Source organism: Epinephelus lanceolatus, chromosome 11, assembly GCF_041903045.1.
Source record: "Epinephelus lanceolatus isolate andai-2023 chromosome 11, ASM4190304v1, whole genome shotgun sequence".
NCBI lineage: Eukaryota > Metazoa > Chordata > Actinopteri > Perciformes > Serranidae > Epinephelus > Epinephelus lanceolatus.
This window is the reverse complement of record NC_135744.1, coordinates 32,911,924-32,927,115: the sequence shown is the minus strand read 5'-3', so window position 1 is coordinate 32,927,115 and position 15,192 is coordinate 32,911,924. Positions and strand designations below refer to the sequence as shown.

The window sequence follows — 15,192 nt, the reverse complement described above, 5'->3', positions numbered from 1 at the left end:
TTTTTTGAAAATGTCATTGCATACTCTCTATCGACATTTAGAGTGTTTTCATACTTGGTCCTTTTCAGCCCTCTAAGCGGACTCAGAGCTGTGACTCAGCATTTTTTGGGCATATGTGAACACTCCAAGAGAACTCAGACCCCTCTGAAGAGAACCGAACTCAGACCACCTCGTGGGGTGGTGTAAATTCGGTTCACTTCAAGTCTGCGGTGCGGTTCACTTAACCTGTGCCTTGTGAACACAAAGCGCTCCAGGTTCACTTTGCTCTTTCCCATTGTATTCAGCCCTTTAGATCAGACGAAACCATGTTGGCCTGTAATGCTTGCAAGGATGCAGGACAAGGAATAGTTTGGTCCAGGGAAGATACTGCACGTGTCCAGATGTGGAATGTAGAATACATCAAACAGCAACAGTCTACAGCACAGAAACGCTAAGGGTTAATCTGAAAGTGAGGGGCTTCATAATCGCACTGCAGTGCCACGTCAAAGTAAAAACAAAACTATGTCAATGTATATAGGCTGTAGTGTGAACAGAAAGAGGACTGAGACCCCATCAGAGCAGAAGTTGACCAGAGAGAGAACTGAGTCCTCTTTCAAATGAATCCACAATGTGAACACAAAAAGAACTGAGTCCCTTTTCTGTTGGTCCACTTTTTAGTGCACTTTAAGAGGACCGAGTTCGGTTTGTTTAAAAAGGACTATATGCGAAAACACCCTTGTTGACATGGCAGGAAAGGTGCAGGTGTAATTAATAACTTTAAGTCCTCAAGATGAACCATCTGGGTCTGTGGAAAAGTCCTGCAGTACTTAACACAGTCTTGTCGTAGCTGGTTGTTGTAATCCAATGCTTGTTTGATATATAAATTGTACATATTTCAAATGTTAGTAATTTTTTGTATTTATTCTTTATGTTTGCTGCTGTTGATGGTGATAATGTGTTATTATTTTTTCCAATATTTTTCCTTTGGCATCTGTTAATTTTTATTGGTGATAATTCTGCAACTCTTCCATCAGATCTAATCTCATCCTCTGCCACAGCTGTTATTACCACTGACACGAGACAAACTTTAAGTCTGTTAGTTTGCTGCTCTGCATGGACAGATCACTGCACATGATTTCTGCCTGTACTGCTATTACACACCAACAGGGAACCGTGCTCAGTGTTAGCTAGTAACTGTAAATACAGTAGTGTAGAACTTTAATTGCCAGCTGAACTATTACAGTTACATTGTGGATTACTACATGAATTATAGATTTTCAATTTGGAGAGCTGAATTAATGAGGAAACATTATGGAAAAAAAACTGCCTGGTTTTAAAACTGCCCAGTCGGATTTTCTTGACACTGTTAACAGTCGAGCAGCTTTCAAGCAAAGTGTGAAAAGTGGTTATGAAAACACTGCCACTTTACAGCCATCATGTGCTGAGGGTTTATCTCTGAAGGGCAGATACAGTATGTGACAGATTTGTAGTTAACTGTGAATATGTAAAAATCAAAATTTTAGATATGAACCACAATGTTGGACAATAGTCATCTCAATGGTGAAACTTTTTTTGGACAGTCAGACATTGACACTCAGCTTTCAAGTGACAAAAGGTACATCAGATTCATGCAGCTGCATCTCTGGACTGTATAGATCAACACTAAACCTGAGATTAACACTGAAAAAAAGATTCATTTTCACAGTATGTAACACCCACAGTGGGAACATTGCAGTCACTTGATTGTGAGTGCCGGACTGTCTTAATAATGTGACCACTAAACTCAATGTTTAATTTATTTTAAATCCACCGACCACAGGCTCTACTGTAACATCAGATGTTGTTAAGGCTGTAATGTGTCTTTTCCACTGTACCTTAAACTGGTGTTTGCTGCTTTGCTTATTTTGCACTTTTTTGATATTTTGAATCATTGTGAAAGCTTGTATTATAATGCATAATGTATATGATTATTTTCCCAAATATAAGCACAGGATTGATTTAATTTAACCTGACTGGTGTGATTTCTTCAGTTAAATTTTAGCAGGCTTAGAGGCTGTTTACATGTACACGGTGATTTTGATAAACGGAGACATCTTCCTTCATTTGTGCCCTTCGTTTACACACAAACAGAGATTTCTCCTCTGAAAACGAGTTTTTCTAAAAACTCGGGCCAGAGTGGAGATTTTGGAAAACTCTGGTTGCACGTTTGCATGTAAACTGAGATAAACGGAGTTATAGGCAGCCGACGTCACAGTATGCGCCAGAACTTGTCAAAAGTGCGACCTATGTTGCTATAGTGACAATGGATACATGACATCTTCCTGACTCTGCTGTTAGCTCTGTTGCATCTGTTTGGGCAGGGCAAAGCAAGGCGTACTTGCTTCCTGTTTCAAACTAACTACAGCAGAGATTCTGACATAACATAGCAGGAAAACCACAGTATAATTTATAATATTAACCAGGACTGTACTCTGTTTAACTTCAGTTTCAGGGCTCTGCCTCTGTGTCTGCTCACTCTCTGACCAACTGCTGAACTGAGCCATCGTTAACTGTATTAATTGCACCTGTGCATTACTGGCTATGACAAGTCGAAAGGTCAGCTGTGGGGGGGAAAAAAGGCCAATTAAACTGAAAGCTGTAAAAATCTCAGGACTCACAATGTACCAGTTTAACAGGTAGGGTGAGACTGATCTGTAATTTAAGATGTATTGATTGTTAACGTTGTATTATTGTATATACAACATGGTACAGTATACAAGGAGCAGAACAGGAGCAAGGCATGGGTGCAGTGACTGCAACAACCAGAGGATGGAAGACTCGAGTCATATGACTTGACTCAAGTCAGACTCAAGTTGCAATTGTGAGGACTTTGAGACTCAACTTAACTTTGACTTGGTATTCAAAGCTTAAGACTTGACTTAGACTCAAGATAGATGACTTGAAAGACTTGACTTTTTTTAATTAAATATTTGCATTTTTTAGATATTGAAAAGTTAGGTCTTGTTTTTGAAACATGATTGGGTGATTTCAAGTGCAGTGCAGACAAACCTGGCAACCTTTGAGGATGCAGCAGACCAGCAGAGGCAAATGCAGGAGCAGCCCAGCACTGAGGGGGCTAGTGCAAAAATAATAAAATTTTAATTGAAGAATTTGAATTAAAAGAAAAGTGATATGCAAGATCTGCAGCTGTAAAATGAACCACCACAACATCCAACTTCATCCATCAACACAAAACCCACAAAAGATGATAGAGAAGTGGATCATTTTATTTAACTTATTAGCTAACTGACTGATCAAACGTTAGCTAGAAAGCTCACGTTCGACAAGATCATGACATTTTTTTGACTTAACTTGTGATTAACTTGACCCAACCAATGACTTGACTTGTCTTGCTTGACGTACAGCAGGGACTTGACTTACTTGACTCTCATCACAGTAACTTGAGTCTTGAAGGTTAAGACCATGAGACCTGCAAACTTGTGACTGAATCCCACCTCTGGTAAAAGCTTTAAATCTCTACTTCTAAACATGGGCATTGCTGTTGCTGCTGCTAAACACACAGCTTTTTAAGTTCACACTATTTCCTGCCCTGCAGTGGTATTTCCCAACAGTGTGACAGTAACTCTGGCCTTGGTAATTCCAGTATAGCTCCACCCAAAGTCAACCTGAGCAAAGGTCTAATCAGCAAATAAGTGGAAACACTTGTGTGGTGAGCAGGGCCTTTAAGATTCAGGGACATTTAAAGAATTTTTACATGTTATTTGGCGTCTCAGGATTGCATTTACAATCTGCTCTTGCATACAATGAAACACTGGATGAAGAGCTACAAGGTATAATACTGCAATATTTCATCACAATATTTTTATTACATTTAATTGAAGAAATTAACATGATTCAGTGGAAGAAAAACTCTGACTTCTTCTGTATGTTTCTTTGGCTGAAAGCTGCGTTATTCCTTGATAATGTGGAGCCCTGTTTTCTGACTGATCCAAGGGTAGTACCTTGAGACTCGAGTGTAGACGCCATACTTCCCGTCCTTGGCGCAGTCCTCTCCCCAGCTGACGATGCCTGTCAGGAACCAAGTGTCTTTGTACTTGGTGGCATGCGGCCCCCCACTATCCCCCTGGCACGAATCCTTCTGTTCACTTAGGAAGCCAGCGCAGAACATAAAGCGCGTGACGTGGTCCCTGCTGCTCTGCTTACAATCGGTACGATCCACGTAGGGGACCTCCAGCTTCTGAAGCATGGTGGCCTCGGGGCCACGGAACTTAAGCCGTCCCCAGCCGCTCACAAGAGAACTGCTGGCCTCCCTCAAGAGGTTCTCTGTGAAGTCTTTGGGGCCCAGGCAGATGGGACGCCGTTCACGGGACAGTTCCACCGGAGTGGCAAGCTTCAGAAGTGCAATATCATGGTTATACTGTGACACCTTGTCATTATACATGTGGTGCAAATGTTCCTCTGCCACCTGATGATCTCGCTCTGGAGTCTCAACCTTGCTCACATCATGTTCACCTAGAAGCATAAATTCGGTGTTAGTAATTTCGCAGTAATTTGGTCAACACGGTCCTTCAAAAGAACAATTTGTATTTTGGAGATATCGGTCCGAGAATTAAAATATAAACTTATGGATAATGTTTGTTTTTCCTACCCACTCTGACGAAGAAATTCCTTCCAGTGGCATGAGCCTCCGTCAGACAATGGGCAGCGGTGATGACCCATAATTCACTGAGCAAAGACCCCCCACAGAAAGGCTCTGCTCTTTGAAGGACAGCTGAGAAAGACATCAGGGCCACCTGAAAACACACATAGAAACACATATACTCCTATAAGCTCAATTTGGCAGAGCAGTGTCACAGCACATGTTTCTTTGCCCCCTTCTAAACTTCTGAATGCTCCCACTTTCTTTCCTCCATCCACCTTCTGTCCTCACTGCTGCAGTCTATTTTGTCATCTCTTTACTATTTGCATTCGTATTTATTCCACTGTGACCCTACGTTTTAAAGAGAGAATCCAGCAGTTTTGGACAAGGCCTCCATAAATTTGGAAACCAGAAAAATTCAAGCTCCATATCCTCTGCAACCTACATGTTCATTAATACAACTTGACAGTGTCTTTTGTTAAATCCTTTACTCTGAATCCAGTCTTTTCCTCCTCTTTACTCACTCCGCCTCTCCTGCTATATTTCCTGTCCCAGTGACCTGGAAATGTTGAAGCGGAAAGACATAGTGGACGAGCATCTGCACTGCTGCAGTGACCGCGTCTAAGAAATCCCATTTTATAAAAGAAGCTTCAGGTTGTTTTTATGCTTTGGTAATGGTAATGGACCTGCACTTATTTAGTCCCTTTCATCTGACCACTCAAAGCGCTTTTTACACGAGTTACATTCATCCATTCACACACATTCATACGCTGGTGGCCCAGGCTACCATACAAGGTGCCACCTGCTACTCAATTTTTAAAACACTCACACACTGATGGAACAGCCATCAGGAGTGATTCGGGGTTCAGCATTTTGCGCAAGGATACTTTGACGTGCAGACCGGAGGAGCTGGGGATCGAACCACTTAGTGGACGACCCGCTCTACCTCTGAGCCACAGTCGCCCCCAGGTGGATGTACAACCCCCTTTGGTGGTTGTCCATCCATCCCATTCTTGTGAATGTGAATTCTCAAGAACACCTTGAGGGAATTTCTTCAAATTTGGCACAAACGTTCACATGGACTCAAACATGAACTGATCAGATTTCTATGGCAAAAGGTCAAGGTCACTGTGACCTCATCTGTCTCATTCTCTTGAAAGCAATATCTCAATAATGCCTTGAGGGAATTTTTTTCAAATTTGGCACAAACATCTACTTGGACCTGTCTCTTTATTCTACATCCCACACTACAATACCTGCCAAGGTATCTCTCCAGGAATGGCCTGATCGCCTCCCACAATCCTCTGGTCTGTGTTGTCTTTTTCTGTGATGGAGGGGAGTGTGGGGAAGAAAGCCCAGTAGGGCAGCTGATCTTTCTCTGTGGGCGTTTCAGTGGCACTGCTTGCCTGCCCACCGTTCACAATAGCCTCCGCTGGATTTGCAGAGGAGTTCAGAATCGACCTCACTGAACGTTTGTTCACTGCAGGGGCCACAGAGGTGTTGGACGGGTCTGAATCATTTCCATGGAGGTCATAGTAATCATCATATATCTGTGTTATATCATTGTCATTGAAGTCATCCTCCAGGGTGTCGTTGGAACTGCGTGAGCGGGGGGCAAGGATGGACCTGCCGGAGGAGGTGGAGGACATGTTCACACGACCACAGCTGAATTGTTCTGAGTGGGAAATAAAGGCGAAGCAAAGAGAGTTAAGTCTCTTAGACATCATTATATATTACAGTGTCAGATTTTTTTCTACTCGACCCCTTTGTTATTCTGTCACAGGCTGAGGTTGAAGCAGAAAGTTACTAGTTTTACACTAAAGACAGACTCATCCAACTGCTTGTCTTTTTTACACACAGTACCAAGATGTACATTTGTCATTTCAATAAGTGCGTTGGGAAATGAGATGAAAGTAACTCAAGATTCCAGAGGAGTAAAGGTTCAGATTGTATCATATTTGCCTTGTTGCTAACTCCAGTGTGACTAGGTGATCAATTGATTTGGGTGTTCAGTGGTCTTTAACATGTTTAAGCAGATAAATGTTCTTCGTGGTTAAGGTCAGTGTAATCAGAGGTTGGTTGTATCTATTTATGTTGAAGCTCATTCTTTTAAAATGCTGGTTTTCTTTGTGGTTCTCTGCCCAGAGTGCTCACGCTGTCAACAACATCCATAAATTATGCATTTTATTTGACAGCTATAAAGTGAAACGCACAGTTTACGAGGCAGCCCGTGATCCCTTAATGGAGACCAAAGGAATGAGAAATGTAAAATGATGAGTCGAGCTTTCTGTCTTATTGCTGTTTAAAAGACAACTTGTAAATCACTTTAAAGTTCTGGTCTGTGACTCTGGGTGAGGAACAGCAGCTGACACCAGGATTTTATGAGACAAGTATAATTTAGTGTCAAAATGTTTAGAGTGGGCTCTACAAGGAAAACAGGAAAAAACAACCACTATCATGAAGAAAAAGAGAAGAAGAGTTGGAAATACTACCAATTCCTTATGTCAGAGAGAATTTGCTCAGAAAATAAACCTGTGACACTTCCTGACCCGAGGCTTTTATCTCAAAATAGAAGAGATCAAGCTCTTTATGCTGGAGTAACTGTGGAGAAGATCATGCTAAATAATGGCATATTTTCTTCTTGTGTAGAGCATTAAATACATATTGGTTGAAAGTGTTTACGTTAATGGAAGAGATTTTTTAAAACCTCCAACTACTTTCAGTCAAAATGAAAAATACCTATTCAGAATCTTGAGAATCACAGTGTTGAAACAGATAACCAAAGGGTGGAACCATGATTCAAGAAATAAAGTTCATAGAAAAACTAACTCGCAAGATGAAGAATAGGGAAGATATGAAGATGTGTACAGTGTATGAGATATTAGAACTTATTAGCTAGTATATTCTACTATTAGTTAGCCTACATCTCTTTAACTGTTTAGTGATGATCTTTTTAATTCTTTTTCTATTTTCCCTTTAACACTGAAAATGTTCTGTATATATAAATGAAAATGGGCTTGAAAAAAAAATAAAGTATTAGAAAAATGCATATATATTGGGGTTCCAGTGTTGTCAGATTGTGTCCATTTGTGCAGATGTGACATAGACTGTGATTACTTTTTGCTTAGACATTATACTTAATAAGCTAAGTACTATATAGAAAGTAACTAAGTACATTTACTGTATTTACTTCTGTACTATTTCAGGAGCAAATTTGGTACTTTTTACTCCATTACATTGATTTTTTTTAAGCTTTAGTCACAAGTTACTCTGTAGATTCAGATTATTAAAACTAAATAAACCAGTAATAAACTAATAAATTATGATATTGATACAAAAATACAGTGCAGTATATGCAGTATACTGACAATATATGCACTCTTTGCTCAGTCAACATTCCTTGTAGTGTGTGTAGTGTAGTGCTCAGAGTGTAAACTAGAGCATAGTAACTGGCTGTGATGAGAGATACAAAATATTGGCCAAAAAATCAGGGATGGAAATGGACTTTTGAACATAAAACACCCCAGAAACGACTTTGCTGAATGCTATGTATGACTTTTTGTTATTTACCTGTTGGTTCACAGCTCCTCTTGTCTGACCCAAGTTTGTAACCAGCTGCACACTGACACACGGGTATGTCCTCCTTCATCACACAGAAATGGGAGCATCCACCATTGTTGACTGAACACTGCTTGGTCACCTCTGGAAACGGACAGGAAAGCAGAGTAAATTTTGCTTTTTGTTCTTAACCATTTTACCTCCCACACTGATAATCTAATTATTAGACATACTGTATGTTAGCAGAAAGAAAGTAAAGATCCAATCCAGCCTGTCACACTCACCCATCTCACAGTTCTTGCCACTGAAGTTTGGTTTGCACCAGCAGACATATGAGTTGATTCCGTCTTCACACACACCGTCATTTTGGCAGGGGGGTGGCTTACACTGGTCACCATCTACACACAAGCGTAAAACATGCACACACAGGCTCAGGGGTGACGATTTGCTTTAAAATTAACTTGTCTTTAATTCGTCTTACCAATGTAGCCGGCCCAGAATGCCATCTGAAATAGAAACAGGAACTTTAGTGAGAGACCTCAGAGTTCAGTAATTATACACACTTTTTTACAGTGGGAGACTGGATTGTGTGAGTGTGTGTGTGCGTAACCTACAGTTTTGTCATCATCCTCAAACCACTCCCTGGCCTCCTCCATCGTGCAGGTTTCCTCTCTGCATTCCCGCTCTAGGTTGGCTTTAGAAAGTTCTTCAAAATGGCCGCTGTTGTACCTGCGCAGGCGACGCAGCACCGCATCTGCCGTCTGCTGTGACACAAACACAGCTCCTGAAAAGGTAACAGAAGACAAAGAAGAAATCACTGACACAGCTCTGACATTCTCCAGCAGTACCCTTCAGGCTATATCAGCAGTTTCCAAAGTCTGACACTGTGGGCACAACCACAGACAAAATCAAGACAACTTTTTCTTGCCTTCCGTAGAGGATTGTCTTCTAAGTTTTGGAACCATAATTCTCATGATGCTTCGGGGACTTGAGCCCTTGAGGCACCATTATAAGTATGTCGAATTAGCTATTAGCAGTTCTTGTTTAATACCATAGAAAACTTAAAAATGTGATGTTTCTCAGGTAAGTTCTGGAGTTATAAACGTGGGTCTTTTTAATGTTTTCTAAGTGAATTTGTGGAGATTCATTCGCGATAGACCTCAGAGATAAGTCAGTATAAGTTACACTGAATCTAAAAAGATGAGTAACACGTCTGTGTGCTCAGATTTGACAGAGTTGTGACTCTGAGAAGGAGCAGGCCCCCAGTCTGACACAAACTGTGAGAATTGGGTGGTAATAAGAATTTTAAAGTAGCTTAACTGCATCTGTGTGTGTCATAGCCACTGCTGCAGCTTCAACTGCTGACTGTGTTCGTAAGCAGACCAGATTATTGGGCAAAACTACAATAACTTCTCGTAGTTTTCAAAACACCAGCAAGCACCTGTCCCTTTGTATTAAGAAATAGGTCATACACTGCATTACCAGTGTCTTTGCATCTTGCTTATCCACTTATATATAGTATAAATCTTCCTGTTGTAAATACTGATAAATCTTTAATCAGAATACCTTTATCAAAATGCATGTAGCGATTATGTAGCCTATCATCACTGATGTCAAGTGAAAAATCAAGAACTAAACTAGACTCATATTTGTTTTTGGTGGTAATACTTTGGTAGTAGTAGTAGTAGTATAATCTTTTGTTGATTATTAAACAATCAATCCTTGTAGACTGTAGCTGGAGTCATATTAAAGGTCTCGTGTGTAGTATTTAGTGGCATCTAGTGGTGAAGTTGCAAAACTGAGACATTGGTGGCTGATGTAAAATTTTAAAACATGAATGGCCCTATCTAGAGTCAGTGTTCGGTTTGTCCATATTGGGCTACTGTAGAAACAACATGGCAGACTCTATGGAAGAGGACCCGCTGCGTATGTAGATATAAACGGCACATTCTCAGGTAACAAAAAGAAAACCATTCCTATTTTCAGGTGATTATAAACAACTGAAAACATAGTTGTGAATATAATATACCATTTCTGCCATTACATGCCCCTGAATCCTACACACTGGACCTTTAAGTTCACAGTGGTTACAATGGATTTCAATGGTTAAAAGTTGGCCAGTTTTTAGAGTTGCAAAAAAAGCATCAAAAAGTCTCTATAAACGTCTCCAAACGCAGCTATTTGCACTCCTACTATGTCACTATCCATGTCCATGAAGCTCCAAAGCTCTGCAGGACGTATAACACACCATATTCTGAGGAAACAACATTTTTTGGCACACTGTATCACATCTGCTGTCCTCTACGACATAAGAAATTACATACTTCTTACTACCACCTTTCAACACTACAGTGAGTGGTGTCACTTAGGGTCAGAGGTCTTTTTAGGAGGCCCAGCTGACCTCTAGCCTCTTCCTATATTTGTACATATCCGACCTTTGGCTGCCTCCTCAATCCATACCTGCCTCGCTGCCATTTACCTGTGTTTGACTCTGTGATTTCAGCGGCCAGTCCGGACACCTCCAGCAGTAAAACAGCAACAAAAGCCAGCAAACAAGCCCCGGCCATCTTGTCGTTGTCAGTTGTCCGTCTGCTTTTGACTGTAGAGCCAAAGCCTGATCTCAGTGTCAGAGAGATAGATCCACCGCTCCAAAGTACAGAGACACACTGTTTACTCACCTGGGAAGCCGCAGAGTGTGTTAGTTCACATTTGTGTGTGTGAGAGAGTGAAAGAGAGAAAGTGAGGATAGGGGAAAAAATGTGTGATTTTGAATGTGTGAATGTCAGAAGGAGAGAGAGATATAAGGTGACAGCATTTGAAAAGCAGATGGTTTTATTTTGTTAAGTCTGGTTGAAATTGAGCAACATCAAATATTGACGACTGGTGAGCAAGATGGACAGTTCTCGACATTGTGTGTGTGTGTGTGTGTGTGTGTGTGTGTGTGTGTGAGGGGGGTGGTGGTGGGTGTTTGTTGACATTACCAGCTGTTGATCATGTTGTTTATAATGATGAGTCTTGTCCGATAAGCAGCTTTTGCAGCATGGCTTACGTGACAGTTTCTAATGGGGTAAATGTGCAGACACACACGCAACCCCCCCCCCCCCCCCCCCCCCCCCCCCACACACACACACACACACACACACACATTCGTACTTCTACATTTGTGAGGACCCTCATTCCCTTGTCTCATACATGTAAACATTACAACAACATGGTTGGCCCAAACTTTACCCTGAACAGCCTTAACTTAAATCTAATTCTGACCTTAAAAAATTTCAGTTTCACTATGTAAGTGACGAAGAGCATATGCTGCTTGAAACACGTCACTGTTTTTGGGATGTGCTAAATAAATTTATATTGCACTTCAACTGGCAGCTAAAAGTGTGTGGACTTTCTTCTTCTTTTCTGACGCTGATGTTTTTTGTCCAGCACCTGTCTATACTGGATGTGCGTGGCTGCTCCTCTTCTAGTTTCACAATGTAACTAAGGCGAAACAGCATATTCTTCCTTTTACAAACAGAAAGCTGTATTTATTAGCAACAAAACACACACTTACATGTGTACAAAAAAATAAATGCCACACTTTTGTTTTTGCTCACATTTTTCAAAGACTTAAGTTAAAGATCTAAGACTTTTTTTGCGCTTTTATGTGTATTTCTTTCAAATTTCCATTGCAAATGTGTTAAAATCAGTGTTAGTGATAGTTTAGTCATTTTTCATAGACTTTAATTAAAGGTCTAAGACTTTTTTTCATGCACTCATTAGATACGTCTCTCTCAAATTTCCATCACAAATGTGTTAAAATCAGTGTTAGTGAGCCTTTTTCCTTTTCCAAGATAGATCCACCTGACAGGTGCGGCATATCAAGATGCTGATTAAACAGCATCATTATGACACAGGTGTGCCTTTGTTTGGTCACAATAAAAAGGCCAACCTTAAATGTGCAGTTTGATCACTCGACACAATGCCACAGATGTTGCAAGTTGGCATGCTGACTGCAGGGATGTCCACCAGAGCTGTTGCCCATAAACTGAACGTTGATTTCACAACCATAAGACCTCCTCTCAACCTCACAAGTCAGTTACAGTTATGAACTGCTATGCAGAAATTCTTTGGTTTTACAAAGCAATTATTGGTTTGGCTTATTAGTGGCTGATCTCACATGATCTTGCAGGTGAAGATGCTGGATGTGGAGGTCCTGGGCTGGTGAAGGTACTCCTTGGATGTACTGGCAAATTCACAGAAATGACACTGGAGATGTCTTATGGTAGTGAAATGAATATTCAGTTTCAGGGCAACAGCTCTGGAGGACATTCCTGCAGTCAGCATATTAATGGCACACTTCCTCAAAACTTGTGACATCTGTGGTATTGTGTTGTGTGATCAAACTACACATTTAAAGTGGCCTTTTATTGTGACCATCCAAAGGCACACCTGTAGTAATGTTTAATTAGTATCCTGATATGCCACGCTGTAAGGTGGATGGATTATCTTGGAAGGAGAAGTGCTCACTACACTGATTTTAACACATTTGCGATGGAAATTTGAGAGAAATAAATCTATGAAGCGCATAAAAAATGTCTATGTCTAGCAACAGTGGCTGCTACTCAGCAACATTTACAAAGACTTGCTTTAACCTTTAACCCTCCTCAAACAGCCTTTTAAAAAACTGAGAACTAGCCAAAAATGTCCTCACTTTTCAAATATGCATACTCCAATTGTTCCTCACATTTTAAACTGTACTAGTGGAAAAGTGTTAGTGTAAATCCAGGCAGGTAAATCATCTTAAAGACATTTATATGTAGCAGAGGAGGCTGATAATATAATTAAAACTCCTCAGCTGATGCTGCGATTTACACACAGACGCGGAGAAACCCCAGGCCTGTTATTGAGCATTGAAGGCTGTTTGATTAGACTGTGAATTACACTGGGTGTGGCTGCGGACAAATCACTGTGACTGACAGCCAGGTCAGCTGGCCTTGAGCCAGCAGCTCCTTGGCAACAGCGGCCTTGTGGTGACTTATTGGCTGGGGATAATTTACATGGGAGGGTTGCATCCTTATATCCCTTGCAAACTATAGATTTTACAGAGGAAAATATCTGCAAGAGGGGATAACAATTAGGACAGTGTGTGGACAGTGGCGTAGCATTGGAGGAGCGGGCTGCTGGGGTTTAAAACCAGGAGAAGCATGCTGGTGGTGGGAAAGCTTGTCCCCAGTGTGAACAATCCCATCCAGACTGTGCATTGTTACATGACTGCTTATCAGATAGATCAGCATTTATATAATCTGATTATCGGTAAACTGGTGAGGAAACAAGGATTGTGTGTAAAAAAAAAAAAAAAAAAGGCAGAAAAAGCACAACATAGCTGATGAATTAACTTTCAAATCATGGTTCTGAGGCCCACAATTAATCACATTGAGATTTCTATTCATTTTTCAGTCATTATTGTGTATGATATTGTATATATTTATTTGTGTCATTGCTGCAGGCAGCATTTAACATCTATAGTCTTGTTATATTTTGTTTTTTATTGTGTTAAAATATATGCTTTTGCAGAAGTTCTTTTAAAGTATAATGGAGTATCAGTTCTTTGGTCACTCATCTAATTGTTGAGCTAGGTGAAGACATGATGATGACTCCGGGTGCAGGCCCAGGATCAAGTCAATAACCTCTTTCATGACACCCTCTCATTAATCAATAAAGAAATGCCCTCCGCCTTCTGAATATAATCACACAGCTGCTTTGCACCCAGTGCATGACTCATGAGGTCGATGTCTCCCTTGTCAACACAGAGTTGTGTACAGCTGACCCTGAGACCAGCTCACAAACAGTACAGAGAAATTATTAGGACTGGTAAATTACAGAGCAAAATATGATTTGGGATTTGTTGGGTTTATCTAAATTAGCTCCAGGTAGTCTTATTTCACTGTGTTGGGGAGGTAATGGGAAACTGTAATGAGTGATATTTCACCACTGACGAGAGAACATTTCAGAGGCAGTTTAATTTAACACTTATGCTTGACACTTAATCTGTCAGGGCACGACTTGGTGTGATTTAATTAACCCTACGTGTCAGCCACACCAAGAAGAATGAAAAATACACATGTTCATTTTATATCAAAGCTACCAATGGGGGCCCTGTCTGGTTGCATGAATTCTATTTAGGCATTTTGTGCTGATGGGAACAGGAGCAGTTATATGTGGCACTTTTTGTTCTAATAGAGCAGCTGGTCCCAGAACAGTAATCCTCCAGGGGAGGCTCTGGCACAGGGCCAGCTGTGCTTTGGTCTGACGGTTCATTTAGTAGCTGGAGTCAAAAAGCCACAACAACTTGACGTCATAGACCCGTTACACAAGAGTCAGAAACACTTGTCATCTGAGACAATGTATACTGTGAGTAAGATTTACAAACAGCATGATCCTGTGTGCTGCAGTTAGGGAACACAAATCGATTGCAAGACAGGTCACTGGTGCAAATCGTCATAATAAGGATGCTCAGTGTATGGGGACAGCTGACAAATCTGCAGCCTACAGGAGAGGCAACTTAAAGACGATATTAAACCTTATGACCAGCAGGCCTCAGTGAGGAGTTAGAGTTAGGAGTAAGAGGTTTCACATCTTTTTTGTAAATCAGAGGTCTTTTCAATTTTGTTGTCAATATTATGACTGCATTGCTAATTATTTTAAATTTAATTCTGGTTAAATTATTAATTTTTTATTTTATTTAAATTTTTAGTAAATGTTTTATTATATTTTTGGGTGTTGCTGGTGTGTTGTATATTTTTGTGTATTTTATTTTTCGGATCATTTTTAACTTCAGTAAAGTGTCTTTGAGTAACATGAAAAGCACTCTATAGATAATATTTATTATTATTATTATTATTATTATTATTGTTGTTGTTATTGTTATTATTGTTATTATTATTATTATTATGTGGTTATGGTGATTATTTTATATTTTATCTAATTTTTTAAACTTATTTTTCTTTTTTAATTAATTGTTTTATATTACA

General features: G+C 40.3%; 1 protein-coding gene across 1 annotated transcript; it reads right to left on the bottom strand.

The window, feature by feature from the left end:
* Positions 1–3,224: 3,224 nt before the first annotated feature.
* f9b (coagulation factor IXb) lies at positions 3,225–10,882 on the bottom strand. Its single transcript, XM_033636483.2, has 8 exons — positions 10,656–10,882; positions 8,791–8,960; positions 8,658–8,682; positions 8,461–8,574; positions 8,189–8,320; positions 5,875–6,293; positions 4,628–4,772; positions 3,225–4,491 (listed from the first exon to the last, which is right to left on the bottom strand). Exons 1-8 carry the CDS (start codon positions 10,741–10,743, stop codon positions 3,929–3,931), a joined length of 1,656 nt encoding a protein of 551 aa, XP_033492374.1. The 5' UTR covers positions 10,744–10,882; the 3' UTR covers positions 3,225–3,928.
* Between the last annotated feature and the right edge of the window lie 4,310 nt (positions 10,883–15,192).